This window comes from Cryptomeria japonica, chromosome 10 (genome assembly GCF_030272615.1).
Source record: "Cryptomeria japonica chromosome 10, Sugi_1.0, whole genome shotgun sequence".
NCBI lineage: Eukaryota > Viridiplantae > Streptophyta > Pinopsida > Cupressales > Cupressaceae > Cryptomeria > Cryptomeria japonica.
In genome coordinates this window covers 332,196,388-332,211,277 of record NC_081414.1, presented here as the reverse complement: position 1 = coordinate 332,211,277, position 14,890 = coordinate 332,196,388, and the positions used below count along the sequence as shown (strand labels likewise).

Genomic DNA, 14,890 nt, shown 5'->3' with positions numbered 1-14,890 from the left:
AAATTGACATGAGATATGAAGCATACACGTCACATAGAGGCTTAAAGCATACATATGAAACACATACAGATTAAACACTTTATGCATAAATCAAGTATGAAGCATACACATGAATACATAAGACATGAGTCACACACATGAATACGCATAAGGTGTATAGCACAAATCATATAAGGCAAGGAACATCTACATAAACATGGAGTATACACATAAGTTATGAATACATGTAACACATGAAGTATACATGTGAATACACGAAGCATAAAGTATACATATGAGGCATGAAGTAACATGCATAAACACCACAAGACATGAAGTGTACACCTACGACATGCAATAATGGACACATGTAAGGCAAGAAGCAACACACACATGAGTATATGTAAGACATAAAGTAATGCACTATGTAAAGCACAAATCATGTATATGAATACATGCAAATCATGAATCACATATGAAAGACATGAAGTAATACGTAAATACACATAAGGTACAAGCATATATGAGAAAGGCACTCAGAGAATGCACATGGAGTAAACACTCTTGAAACACATCAGTCATGAAGTAAATATGCTCAAGATATGAAGCTTTCGAGAAATGCATACATAAAATGCACATGGAATAAACATGTTGAAAACACATCAATCATGATGTGAAGCATATTCAAAACATAAAGCATACATTAGGAAGGTGCATGATGTAATCATGCTGAAAATATGACAAACATGGAGCAATCACATAAGTATACATATAATACAAACGTAAATGAGAAAAGTATATGTATATACAATGGAGCGATCATGCTGAAGACACACAAACACATAAATATCCGCAAATTGGGAGGTATACATATACATGAAATATACATAAGGCATGTGAATACACTTAAAGCATGAAGTATACACTTAAGACAAGAAGTATGTATGTAAAACATAAAGTATAGGCATAGGACATAGAGCATATACATGAATATACTTAAGGCAAGAAGCATTCACATGAATACACCATGAAGTATGAAGTATACAGGTAAGGCACATAAATTTGAGCAAGACAGTAAGTATTCACATATATAGACTTAAGGCAGGAAGCTTGTACATAAATACATGTCGATATGAAGCATATACGTTTCAAAGCATGAAATCTGCAAGTAAGGCATGAATATATATACCGCATGAGTCATATACACGAATATACAAAGGACATAGATCATACATATGGATACACATAAGGTGTGAAGCACCTATATGAATGCACATAAGGCATAAGGTACAAACACAGGGCATGAAGCATACATACAAATATACGAGCATACAGTTAAATACAATCAAGACATACCCATACATTTGAAGCATTTCAAATTACATAAAGCATTAAAACTATACTCATTGAATAGATGCAAGGCATGAATCATAAAGGCACGTAAGTCATTAGATATACGCATGAAGGGCATAAGTATATATAAGGTGCAAATACACGCAAGGTATGTATCATGCATGGAGTTTGAATTTAGGAATCACAAGTATTTGCAAGGTAGGAGGCATACACTTATAAAAGCAATGTTGGCTTTATAATTAACTCTAACTATATGATGGTTGTGTAGTTATATCCCACAGGATGGCAGGTTTATGCTTTGATACCAATTGTAATGTCCCCTACTTGGAGCTGCCATAGTTTCAATAATTTATCAATCATTACTGAACAAATTACCAATCTATTCATAATCCATGATTTCTAATGTATTGTTCAACCCTTGTTACGCTTCATGCCCTGTGTTATGTACCTTATGCCTTATGTGTATACTTCATGCTTTAGGTGTATAAGTATTAGGTATTGTACATTGTAATCATCCATAACTTATCAATACCGAAGCCTATTCAGAAGCTTTTTTGGTTTAATGTAATTCTCAAGGTTGCATAGCAAGTTGGTTTCTTTTTTCTTTTTATGTGATAAGTGTTTTGGCTGCAAGTGATCTTTGGGTGTTGTGTGGTTCAACAATCAACTCCAACACCTTGCCATCATTGTGCTCCGTCATGAGATTCAAGATCTTTGTGTGGTTGTATTTTGTGACCTTCCTTCCATCTGAACGATGTTCTTCAGCCAACTAAGCTGCCCAATATCTTCAATGATAAGGTCAATGCATTGGGCCGCATAAGGGCTCTAAACAAAGTAGGGTGTTTTGCCTCTATCATGTGACTAGTTGATACACACATAGCTACATAGTCCTTAACTACCCAGACAAGGATCTCCACCTCTACCTCCATCATTACTTGATCCAACTAGTTGCACAAGGTGTTGGTATTTTTTTAATTTTTTGGAGGTATCAATTGTCTTCGAAAACATTAATTGTCCTCTTGAAGCCATGAGGAAGTTGATTAAAGTTTGTTTCTATCATTTGTCCACTCTTTTGATAAAATGCTGCAGTCGTCCTTTTGCCAAATTATTTTTTGTTCATCTACTAGTAGGCTTGTGTTTTTGAATGTACCCTACAACAATGGCCCACTCAATTCATAACAACTTAGTACTTTGAACTGTTTATCTGCCACAGTCAATGCTGTACCATTGTTGAAAATCTACTTGCAAGTCAAATCCTAGCCAAGCCTGAAAATGCCTAAAAATCCCAAATGTAAAGCTCAAATAGTTGAATACAACAGAATAAAAATAGATTAATAAAATCATATCCAAAAAATATGAGTTTTTGAGTGAGTCTACAGTGAGTTTTTTAAAAACGTCAGCAGCAAGTTGTACCATAAGTAAGTCACGAGCCTTTTTGACTTGTGAATCTGAGTGAGTTTTTCATCTATGTTTTAATTAGGGTTTTGTTAGTGCCTTTGTCTTTTAATAAATCTTTGATTGTGTAGACCTATTTTGCTAGTAGAGCATGTGGGTGTAGTGTGCTTTAATGTTATATTGGTATGTTAAGTCCCATGTAGGGTTGTGGGAGAGTTGGTAAGTCCATGGTACATTTTTATATGAGCTATTGAGAGAGAAAATAACATTACCATGTCTCGGCTTTTGATTTATGTAATTATGTTTGTCACTAGGAACCCCAAAGGAACTTATACCGGACTAGGGTGGGTTTCGATAGTTGGGCCAAATGGGTAGACCATGATGAATACCCCATCTCAGTAACCAGGCCAAGGGTAAACCCTGGCCAAACCCATAGGGTTCCCAAAAATAAATGTGGATTTTTAAAAGAAAGTATGCCCCTAAAAGTGCATTTTTTGAAGAGTTTGGAACTTGGTTAAAAGTTGGTAAAGTTATGAAAATGACATACACTATGAAGGTCTCTATCCTGCTCTGGTTTTAAAAGTAAAAACTAAACATTGTTTTGGGCTGCATTGGGTTAAAAGCAGTCTTTTTGCTTGAGTTTTCCTCCCAATTATATCCCAAGAATTGAAGTGCATTTTTGCTTTTTGTTGCCAAGTCAATCCTAATTCTGAGTAGTGTTACAATGATACTTGTAGTTGTTGTGATAAGTGAGCAAATCTCTATGGTATTCGTATGTGTGTAGTGTGCTGGTTAGATGTAAGTGGACTCTATGCTGGTCGGAAGGTGTATTGTCCTTTTGCAACATGGTAGGGAGTTGATGATGTGTTTTTATGCACCATGCAACACAAAATAAAATACCAAAGGCACTCTATCCTCTCTTGATCAAAATCTCCTTGGATACTGAATTATGTGATCAACGGAGATGACTCCGAGGTTTCTATAGTTAGGTCTTGACGTGTAGATAGCTCGATGATTGATGTGATATTGCTGGAATCACAAGGTGGACTTACGTTGAATCTTGAATGCTTGAATGTAGTTGGAACGTGGAAAATCACCTGATTTGGAAAAAAGAGCAAAAAGGGACACAAGGGTTTAAATAGCTAGTTTAATCCTAAGAATGCAAGAGGAATGGACACTCATTGGTGAAACTCAACTAATCTTTGCTTCACCATCAACAAACAACCCGACAAAGCTAGTGCGAGCTTCTAAGGTAAGCACTTGATGTTCAAATCACTATTAACAACTAGGATACCTTCAAGGCAATGCATATCAAAGTGTGAATAGCAATTGAAGTTAAGCTCATTTAAGGATTCCAATTGACCACACAAGGCAAACTTACAATCAGCAAATAGCTAGTGGTATGGATATATGAATTTCACCATTGATCATGCACAAAGTTCTTTCATTCATCTAAACAACATGAAAGCAAATGAGAAGTAGAGACCATGCAACTTGTTGAAATAACGCATCAAATCCACCATAGCTTCAATGAAATCATATGCTCTTTACAACGAAGTCTTGACAACAATCTTTGCCTTCTCCTAATCTAACTTCTATTCTAATTGCTAACTATTGATTTCTATCTATGAACTATTATCTATTACTCCACTAGTACTCTACTCTTGTTAACCTTTACAAATGATATATTTGAGCCTTTTATAGCGCTCTCAATACAATTCAATGGCTCATATTGATTCATAAATCAATGGCCAAGATTACAAGATGGAAACCCTAATTAGGGTTTGTTACAACAATTCCCTTTTCGGCCAATGAAATAATTACAAGATTTGGACACATGTCCATCTTTGAATGTGAACCAATGAAATATGAGGTTAGGTATGTTGAATTTTGTGCCTCCATTGAATGAGTCAAGTACATTGCATTTGGACGTGCTGATGTGGAATGTGTGGAACTCCTCAATTGGGTGAGTGATGACAAGGATGCCACTTCAACTTGCTCTTATAGACATGATACCTCATCACAAGCAAGTCTGATGTCTTCAGCAATATTTCTTGATATTCAACTCTTCTTCATGATATTTCCATCCTTGATCTTAGATTCTCTCATCTCAACGTCCCTCATTGAGGTTCCCCTTTTGGTGTACTAGCAATGGTTCTTGAATTTCCAGAGGAAGTTCATGATTGTAAAACATCTTCTCATCTTGTATGTTTTCTCTCCTTCATGCCTTAAAGCCTTGACTTCCTCATGTCACAATGATGTGATGGGAGGTAGGAATGCATTTTTGCTTCTCATGTTGTTTTTGAATACTGAGGTTGTAAGATTCTTTCTTACGGACCGGACCTTCTTTGAGCTTGTCTTCCCTTGACTTTGCTGAGCATTGACTTTCTCCAGCATTGTTGTAAAGCTCTTCAACCTTTTCATTTATCATTTGACTTGGAAATATGATTTCCTCTGTCCTGAATTTGCATTCATCTCAGTTGGTATTCACTTTTGTTTCTAATGTTGCCGCTAACTTGTTCTTGTGAAGTCATGATGATGTTTGGATTTCTTCAGCTACATCTCTTTTTGATGCTTCTTGTTCTTCTTGAGATGTGGAATACATCTTTCATGTTAAAAGGTACCTCTTATTGTGCAATATTTTGAACCCTCTTCCTTGTGGTGAAGTCCTTCCTTGAAGTGCTGTTTTGATCCTCCCACAATCAGACCTGCTCCTGATTTCTTCCTTAGTCACTTAAAAGCGAAAAATAGGGCATCATACACATATAACACATACTATTTTCACCTATCTTATGTATGCAAGTAAGGCCTTGATGAATTGATCATCCAAGCAACTTAATTGAGCAACCTTCAATACAACACAATCAACCTGTTGATGTGTTTTTACGCACATGCGAACACAAAATAAAATTCCCAAAAGTATCTTATCCTCTCTTGAAAAAAATCTCTCAAATGCTGAAGATTAGCTTAAGGATCACTTGAAAAGACTCCAAGGTTCATGAATGTAGGGTCACTACGTGTGGATAAGCACAGTTGGTTGATGTGATTGTTGGTATCACAAGGGGACTTACATTTGAATGCTTGAATGCTTAAATTGCTGGAACCTAGATCATCTGATGTTACAATCTGGTGATGCTTTTTTGTCTTAGACTAGCTCGAATTGAAAAAAAGGCGAAAGGAAAGGATTGAGAGAGTCTATTCTAAGACTTAGAATGTGAGAAGATGGATGAATGATTAGGCGGAATCCTACTGGGCAAGGTCTCACCGTCAAACTGAACAATTTGACACAAGCTCAGTGCAATCTTCTAAGGACATTTCAAAGATGTTCAAATCATTACCATCGAACATTGATCACCATTCAAGTTAATGCATAAACAATGGACGCATAACAATTTAAAGTTAAGCTCATATCATTCCAGTTGACCACACAAGGCACACTTACAATCAGTAAGAGGCTAGTGGTATGGACGAAATGGATTCTACATAAATGCATTCAACAAATTCTTCCATTCAATCTAATTATTTATCATCTAACATGAAGATCCAACAAGAAACCATGCACATTATAATAAAACAACACACTTCACCATAACTTCAATGAAAATGGAGTTCTTTTACAACTTAGGCAACAATTTCTGCCTTCTCCTCCTACTCTACTCTAATTGCTATTCTATTCTTCTATTCTATTCTTCTTCTGCTACTAGCTATTCACTATTAACTATTAACTTCTACAAATGAAGAGCTTGAGCTTATATGGAAATCTCATTACAATTAACGACCAGGATCAAATCTCCATCAACGGCTAAGATTTTACAATGAAAACCCTAATTAGGGTTTATTACAACAAACTCTCCTTAGCCAATGAGAAAATTACATTTAGAGAATGTGGACCAATAGATATTGAGGGTAGTTAGATCGGAGTTTGTGCCTTCATGTATGAGCTTGATTCATTGAACTTAGACGTGTCGATGTGGACTTCATTGATTGGTGGAAGGGATGACGGGGCTGCCACCTCAATCTTGCACTTGTGCTTGGTCAAGGAACGTTGAGCAATATCTATTGATACTCAACATTATTCAGTTGCTCAATGTGATGATTGATGAGAAGCGGACTTTGATTAACTCTTCTGAAACTATCTGCTTCTTTGATCATGTTTGATATTGTGTGATGACCTTGATTGTTCCTCCCTTGTTCTTGATACATTTGATGAATGATGCATTTGGTTGAATGTAACTCTTCAATGTACTGACTTCAGTTCTTGGATTCCCGAAGGGAATTCAAGATTGTAAAACATTCTCTCACCATGTAGGTTATTCTTCCTTCATGCTCTAGTGTTTGCTGATGAAGCTTACTCTTGAACTTGCATAGTGGTGATAGGAAGTATTTGTCATGGCCGAGTCATTCCTTCAAGGTGTTGCTTTGCATCATCTTCTTTGCATGTCTGCAAAACAAAGCAAACATAGTATTAAATACATAACATATGATCTTCACACACATCCTGTTTTAAATTGATCTCTCACTCTGATTTTATGATTTTTTAAACTAAATCTGATTAAAAGAGGAGTGATATTAGTCAGTGAACTTTCTGTAGTTGAAGGGAGTTTGCTGTATAGGAGATGAATTCTCTGTTTATATGATGAATCTGGGCTACTTAGTAGTGAAATTCCCTCCCCTTGATGACTGGATCTGCACCTTCAATGCCTAAATTCACTTTAATGCTGACTGATTCTGCTCCTGCATTGACAAAATTCGCTCATATGCTGATCAGATTTGCTAATGATGTTGATTGGGTTCCTTGCCTTGCTGATGAAATTCACTGTTGAAGGAAGAACCTGCTGTGAATTGGTGATTGAATGATTGCTTTGAGTCCTACTATATAGGTGTCTTAATGAGGAGATGTGTCCTTTTAGGGTGAAGCCGACTTGAACATTTCAACCTCTCCTTTTGGAATTCGAATTTTAAATTGATTTTTTGGCGCCAAAATGTTTTGATCTTGAGGAATTCGCTCAAGATAGAGAGCAAGGTACATGATTTCAAAAAATTCGCTCTCAAGCTTGGACAAGGTACATGCCCTGGTAAAAATTCGCTCTAAGGCTTGGACAAGGTACATGCCTTAATGAAACTGTTCGCTCTCAATCCTTAGCAAGGTACAGGGTCCAAGTGAGAAATTCGCTCTATGTCCTTAGCAAAGTACACTGCCTTAAGGTATTTCGCTTGAAAGTTGGGAGCAAGGTACATGCAAATGAGTATTTCGCTTCAAACAGGCTGCAAGGTACATGGTTCTTAATGAATTTCGCTCCAAATCAAGAGTAAGATACATGCCTCTTGTTGAAAATTTCGCTCCAAATGTGTGGTAAGGGACGGGCTTTTACCAATTTTACTCAAATTAAGGAGCAGGGTACATTGTCTTGGTGGAAGACTTTACTCCAAAAATGATGCAAGGGACAGATTCAAGACAAACTCTCTCTAATCTTGAGGCAAGGTACATGATCTAACCAAATTTGCTCTATGACCTCTCTAAGGTACATGAAATGATAAGAAAGTTCGATCTCAAAATCTTAACAAGGTATATGCTTGAACAAAGTTCTCTAAAATCTCTTTAAGACTTCAAAATTCACTCTTGATCTTCCCTTGGATAAATTCGCTCTTGATCCCTTGCAAAGTACACAACTTGGCAAAAATTCGCTTTGGACCCTTAGGAAGGTACATGTCCTTGTGAAGAAATTCGCTCTATGCCCTTTGCAAGGTACATGACTTGGAGATGAAATTCGCTCTAGGACCTCAACAAGGTACACTATAATTTCGCTCTAGACCCTTAGGAAGGTACGCAACTTGGTGAAAATAATTTCGCTCTTGATCCTCCGGAGCAAGGTACACGGTCTTTAGGAAAGACTCTTGACTTAGTCCTTTCACCTGACTTTGCTCAATTTGTTCAATCCTCAAGTCTTTCACCTATAAATCATTCTTGCAACATGGTGGATGTCATGTGAGAGACTCCATGACTTAGCACTTGTGTTTATTCACCCTCTAGGAGTAGCCATGGTGAACGTCATGATGAGATGATGACATCACGTTAAGGATTTTGTGATGGGCACTTGTGTTCATTTGCTTTTCCACCCTCTGGGAGTAGCCATGGTGGATGTCATGTGTGTGACGCCATGACAACATCACTTGAGAGAGTCTGTGATCATTTTCTTGTACTTGTGTGTTCACCCTCTGGGATGAGCCATGGTGAATCTCATTGTGAGGTGACGATCTCACAATGATGAACACTTGTGCATTTTACCATCATTGTGAGGTGACGATCTCACAATAATGGTTGATATCACGGTGAGGTGATATCTTTCCCTTCCACATATGGGAGTAGCTATTGTGGTCAAACATCACGATGAGGTGACAAGCTTCTTTCATACACATGAGTGTAGTCATTGTGTTAGTCATCACGATGAGGTGATGTGACTTGTAGAGATTGAGAAGGATTCCTTCCTAGATAAGAGGGAGTGTTGATGATATAGCTTCGGTCGGATTCTTACAGGCCGACTCGGCAAGATCAAATGTGTGAATGGCCTATCGGCCTTACACATTTGATGAACCGATAAACTTATATTAATCTATATCTTTATTAGGTCATATGTGCATTATCAGGTTTGATGTTTAAATGTGCCTTATCGATTTGTTAATATGTATGATTATCAAAGGGGCCAACTTTTGGCAAAAGTTGCCATCCCTTAATGGAAGTACACGTTACATCATATGAGGAGGTGCCTCATATTGAAGGGAGCCGACTCCTCTTGTGATGTCATTGGGCTAGATATATAGGAGTTCGGATCTCCTCTCTTTGAGATCACAGACAACAACAGTTTGGCATCCTTCTGCAGATTGAATAACATACAATCAGCAGAACAGTATTCACGTGAGCATAGCTGTAGTATTAACTTAGAAGAGAAGTGCTCGGGGGAGACGATCAAGTATTGTCTATGGTTGGGAGGGCAAATCATTGCTCGTGGTTAATCGAGCACACCTACCATTTAACACACTTCCCAAAAACATTCTTGTCATTAAATCATGAGACACCAAAACTTGTTTTTTACTGCACCATTTTGTAGGGCTTGAAAAAAACTAGACAATTTCAAATGTTATTGCATTTTGAAAATTTGTTTCCAGTTAAAATTATAAAGCAAGTCTTAAACCATTGGTACTTATTATTGTCTAGGCAGCTAAAAAATTATATGTCTAGGTAGCTAAACCACCCATCAAACTTCAAAGGGATCAATTTAAAAAAGAAATGGATAACAAAATGAAAAATCAATGATCATGAAATTGAATCTTAGGTGTCAACAAAAGCTTAAACATTTGATGTTTTAAAGTCTTTCAAAATGGTTTTTTATGATTTTAAAAGGAGAACACAATTTTAAAACGAGACAGCTGTTGGCAAGAAACTCTAAAAAGTAGCCAAAAGAGTTTGCAAATGATCAAGAATATTTTCCCCTCCTATCAAATTCATAGACATTGATTTAACAGCTTTGTTTAAGGATTGTAGACAATAATCAATTAAGTGGCAATGCCTAGGATGCTATGCAGATATCAGTGCTGTAAGGAAAACATAGTGAACAATGAAGTGTTCTTGATAGTTGCGAGATGTGTTAAAAATTTGCTTGGTGCTCCATATGAATGGGGTTTTTTTTCTTTTTCTACAACACTTTATCGAGCAATTCAAAAGATCATTTCCCTAATCCGTGAGATAGAACCAAGATGATGAAGGCAAAAATTGAAGATCAAATCTGGACTCTTAAAATTAATGTGATAACTGAACTTTTTTTGATACTTTTGATACCTATACTCTCAATCTGAATGTGATAACAATTCTTTTTTGAAAAATGTCTTTGCTACAATTCCTCTTCTTAATGTGCTTGGCATGTTATCATAATTGTTTAAGTCATCTATGTTGATGTTATATATAGGAAAGTGTTTTACAATTAATTACCATCTAACATCTAAGTGTTCCTCCTAATGTTATGTATGTTCAGGTGGCAGAATTTGTTCTTAATGAGGATTCATTTGAAGCCAGCGTAAGAGATTATACCAAACTTTTAGATAGCTTTGCAAAGGAAGATCGTTTGGAAGATGCTGAAAGGCTTCTGCATATTATGGAGGAAAAGAAGTTTGCTCGGGATGCAGTGACATGCTCCGTGTTGATTCGCATGTACAGCAAGCTAGGAAATCTTGATCGAGCCAAAGAAGCATTTGATGAGATAAGAACTCTTGGACTTCAACCAGATCAGAAAGCATACAGCTTAATGATCATGGCTTATGTGAAAGCAGGATTACCCAAAACAGGAGAGTCTTTGATGAGAGAGATGGAAGCTAAGGATATTGAACCAGGGAAGGAAGTATACTTGGCATTGCTTAGAGCTTTTGCAGAGAGAGGTCATATTGATGGTGCACAAAGAATTTTCAACACTATGCAGTTTGCTGGTATAATGCCAAACTTGGAATCATGCACCTTATTGGTGGAGGCTTATGGTCAATCTGGTGATCCAGATCAGGCTAGAAATGTTTTTGATCATATGATGAAGGCTGGACACAAGCCAGATGATAAATGCACATCTAGCATGCTAGCTGCATATGAGAAGAAGAATTATCTTGACAAAGCACTGAGCTTGCTGTTGGATCTTGAGAAAGACGGTTTTAAACCTGGGGTTGAAACATCAATCATATTGATTCACTGGCTATGTAAATTGGGTTTGGTAGATGAAGCCGAGCAAGTCTTTAAGGGAATTTCTGCAAATGAAGTAATTCCATGTAAAGTTCATGTAAGTGTTTGTGGTATGTATGTAAGGGCAGGCTTAAAGGAAAAGGCATTATATACACTGAGCATTGTAGAGAAACACATCGAACAATTGGATTCCGAAGGATTTGAAAGGTTGATACAGGGGCTTCTTGCTGGTGGCTTTATCGATGAAGCAAAAAGAATGCACGATGCTATGCAGAACCAGGGTATCATTCCTTCAGACCTTGTCAGAGTAGCCTTGATGACAGCTCAGGCCATTCCTCGCAGGCAATCTGCAGTAAGGGAGGAGATGTTTGGAGCCTAGTCAATGTAAGCAAGAACTTAGATGTATGCATGAATGAGAGTTTAGGATAACGTGAAAGTGTAATAAACTGTAATATTTTGTCGTTGCATGAAAGCCAAGTTTGGTTTGCAAGCAAATTGCAGGAGACTTTTTCTTTTCTTTTTTTAATCTGGCAAAAATCTTACTCCTATTTTCATTTTCCAATATGAGCTATGGATCATTTTGGGATGCTCTCTGTTGCAATCCTTGATTGAGCAGCAATACTATGGTTGCTTATTGCTTAATGTGGGAATGGAAAAAACCCTTAAACTTCAAGACCATTTCTAGAATGTATAGTATAGTTTCTAAATATTCCGATTAAATTTATCCCATCTTTGCAAGATTTAGTTACTTTCTTGTATGTTATTTTAGAAAACTTGTGAGCCTTGAAGCTGTTAAAATTTATTGAACTTCATTCCTATCCTGTCAATATTTGTTGTTTTTGAGTTTCTGATGCCCTTTTCACTTTTTGAATGTTTTGGACCTGATGAATTATTCAAGTTTTTTGCAAATTTCATTATGAATTATTGACCAAATTTATAACTGTTAGATGTTTGAGTTAGAATTCTACATAAAGACAGATTGAAACTCAAAAGCATTCTCTTGTAATGCTGAATCACAATTATTAAATTACCCCATTAACATGATGTTGGTTTCTCTCAAGCCATACTCTCCCAACAATACAACATAAAGCAATACATCTGAATAATTTCAAATTTACAGTCCCAATGAACCAATTGCACGTGATTCCTACAGTTATGTAGGAAGGCCCAACACGTTCTGAGACAATAAATCACAAAGGTCCAGATTTCTATAGAAAACAAGTAAAGTAGCACGAGGTGATCTACAACTTTATAGGCAACATGGCAAAGAGCACAATAAGGTATATGAAATCCCCTTTGGACAATATTGTCATGAGTGAGAATATGGTTAACCTTTGCTAGCTAGACAAATGAATCACATTTTAGGGGCACTTCCATTCACCAAAACATATCACACAACTAGTCCACCAAAGGGGAAAGAACCAACTTTCTGAAAAATTTGTATCCCAAATTGACAAGATCAAAATCACATAGGTTACCTTTTCAAATTAAGGAATAATTACAATATATTATAGGGATACAAATTTTAGACAACAAAGAGTTTGAAAGAACTTTCTAATCTTAAAGGAAGGGAAGAAGCTCAAAGCTCTTCCAGTCGCTCAACATAAACCCATCTTTTTCCACGGAACAACCCTAATCTCTTACCAAATAATCCTAGATGCTCTTCAAACAAATTTGAGCCTTCACTAAACTATCAATATTCTTTAGGGGTAGATGACTATCCTAGAAAAGAGCTATGTTGCTAGTTTAAATATTCCAAGAGAATATCAACTTTAGTATTGTATAAAGAGGCAGTGAAGTTCCATATTGCCAAGCCATGAAGACGAGAAAAAAGTTTTAAATAGAGAGATAGCTGTTGGTTCCCAAACCAACAGTCCCCGAGTCCCAGAGGAATTGCCACTAACTCATCGACAAACTCGGGGAAGGATTTGGCCAACGAACGAGATTCAGTCACAAGGATTGAGATCTCTTGCACTTTTGGCTCTGCGAGACCAAGATGGGTGAACTTATGTAGTGTCTAATAACTTTCAGCTTCATGACACTATGAAAATGTACTAAGGAAGATGGATGAACTCCTGGTTTTGGCTTTAACCTGAGTTTCTAAGCATCTATGCATTTCATTGAGGAGGGGGGTTTCTACATTAATCCTACTCCTAATGCAGAAAGAAATGCAGAAATAAAAGAGATTTTGATAAAGGAAAGATTCTAAAGACTGGAAACAATAACCATGACCAGTGCCTTGTATGGGCAGCAAAGTCAACTTCACAATATGTAGATTTAACATCCAAAAAGGGTAACATGCAACCATCGAGCTTGAAATGTTAATGCATTACACCAACATTCTCCCTTTTGATTTCACCAACAACCATATTTGAGAATCTCATATATACACAACATTATCTCTATACCTTGAAGAAGCAAATTAATCTTTTCCTTGAAGAGAAGCAAACAACAAGATATACACCTAACTTGCAGGGACAAAACAAAGATCCTTGATCATTTCGTTTCATAAAATAGAGCATATATAACAGAGACAGCTGCAAATAAAACCTCTGAAATTGTTTGTATTCAGATTACAAACTGTTTGAAATATTAAAAACTACAAATTGAAAGAAAAACTCTAATTGACATTAAAATTTGCACTACATGCATGGAAGCCTTGCTTCCAAGTTGCTTCTAGAATGAAAAATTACATTCATAATTCTCTAAACTGAGAAGAACAAGAATCATATACCAGAGAGAAGAAAACCCCTTAAGGAATCTCAAAAAGAGACCTCTCTTCATCTTGGAATCTGCATCTTTCAAATCTGCCCTCTTCTTTCAAAGTGCCAAAATTATGCACTTGCACACCTGCTGGAAAATATCAAACATCTGAAAATTACTACTACATGCACTTGTGAATTCTCCTTTTGTACCTTGTTCAAAGTTTGCCATATTTGGTCTCTGTCCACCTTTGACTGGGTAAAAGAAAATTACCCCCTTTCGTGAAATTCAAAATTCTGATTTTTACTGTGGGTTTTCCCCTTGTTCAGAATTAGCAAAAATATCCCTGACTGAAAATGACCTCTTTGTGCCTTGTCACTCCTTGATTCTGCACCTTTATCTCTTAGAGAAAAAGAAACATTTCCCCCTTTGCAAACAAGAATCCATGAGTCTGAAAATAAAATCCCATGTGCAAAAGTTAAAAATCTAGGAGAAAATCATCTCCAAGTGAAGACATTTCCTTTGACTGTGAAAATTCTTTGTGCAACACACTTCACTTGTGCGTAAAAACATATACAATGTTTTTCACTCAATTCCCCTTTCTCAAAGATTCACTACTTAGTGAAAACATTACCCTCTGAGATCGCAAAAACTCTGATTTTAACTTCAATTCTATGCACATTTTCAAAAGTTTTCACCATTGACAAGAAATCACTCATATTAGCACACTATACCACTCACGCT

At 36.6% G+C, this 14,890-nt stretch overlaps 1 protein-coding gene across 1 annotated transcript in view; it reads left to right on the top strand.

Annotated features, from left to right (window-relative positions):
- The window catches only part of LOC131076133 (large ribosomal subunit protein mL101 (rPPR4)), a 35,185-nt gene extending 22,994 nt beyond the window's left edge, over positions 1-12,191 (top strand). Inside the window, exon 2 of the mRNA XM_058013193.2 lies at positions 10,755-12,191. Coding sequence (XP_057869176.2) covers positions 10,755-11,822 — 1,068 coding nt within the window. The 3' untranslated portion in view covers positions 11,823-12,191. The remainder of the gene's footprint in view (positions 1-10,754) is intronic.
- Positions 12,192-14,890: the final 2,699 nt, after the last annotated feature.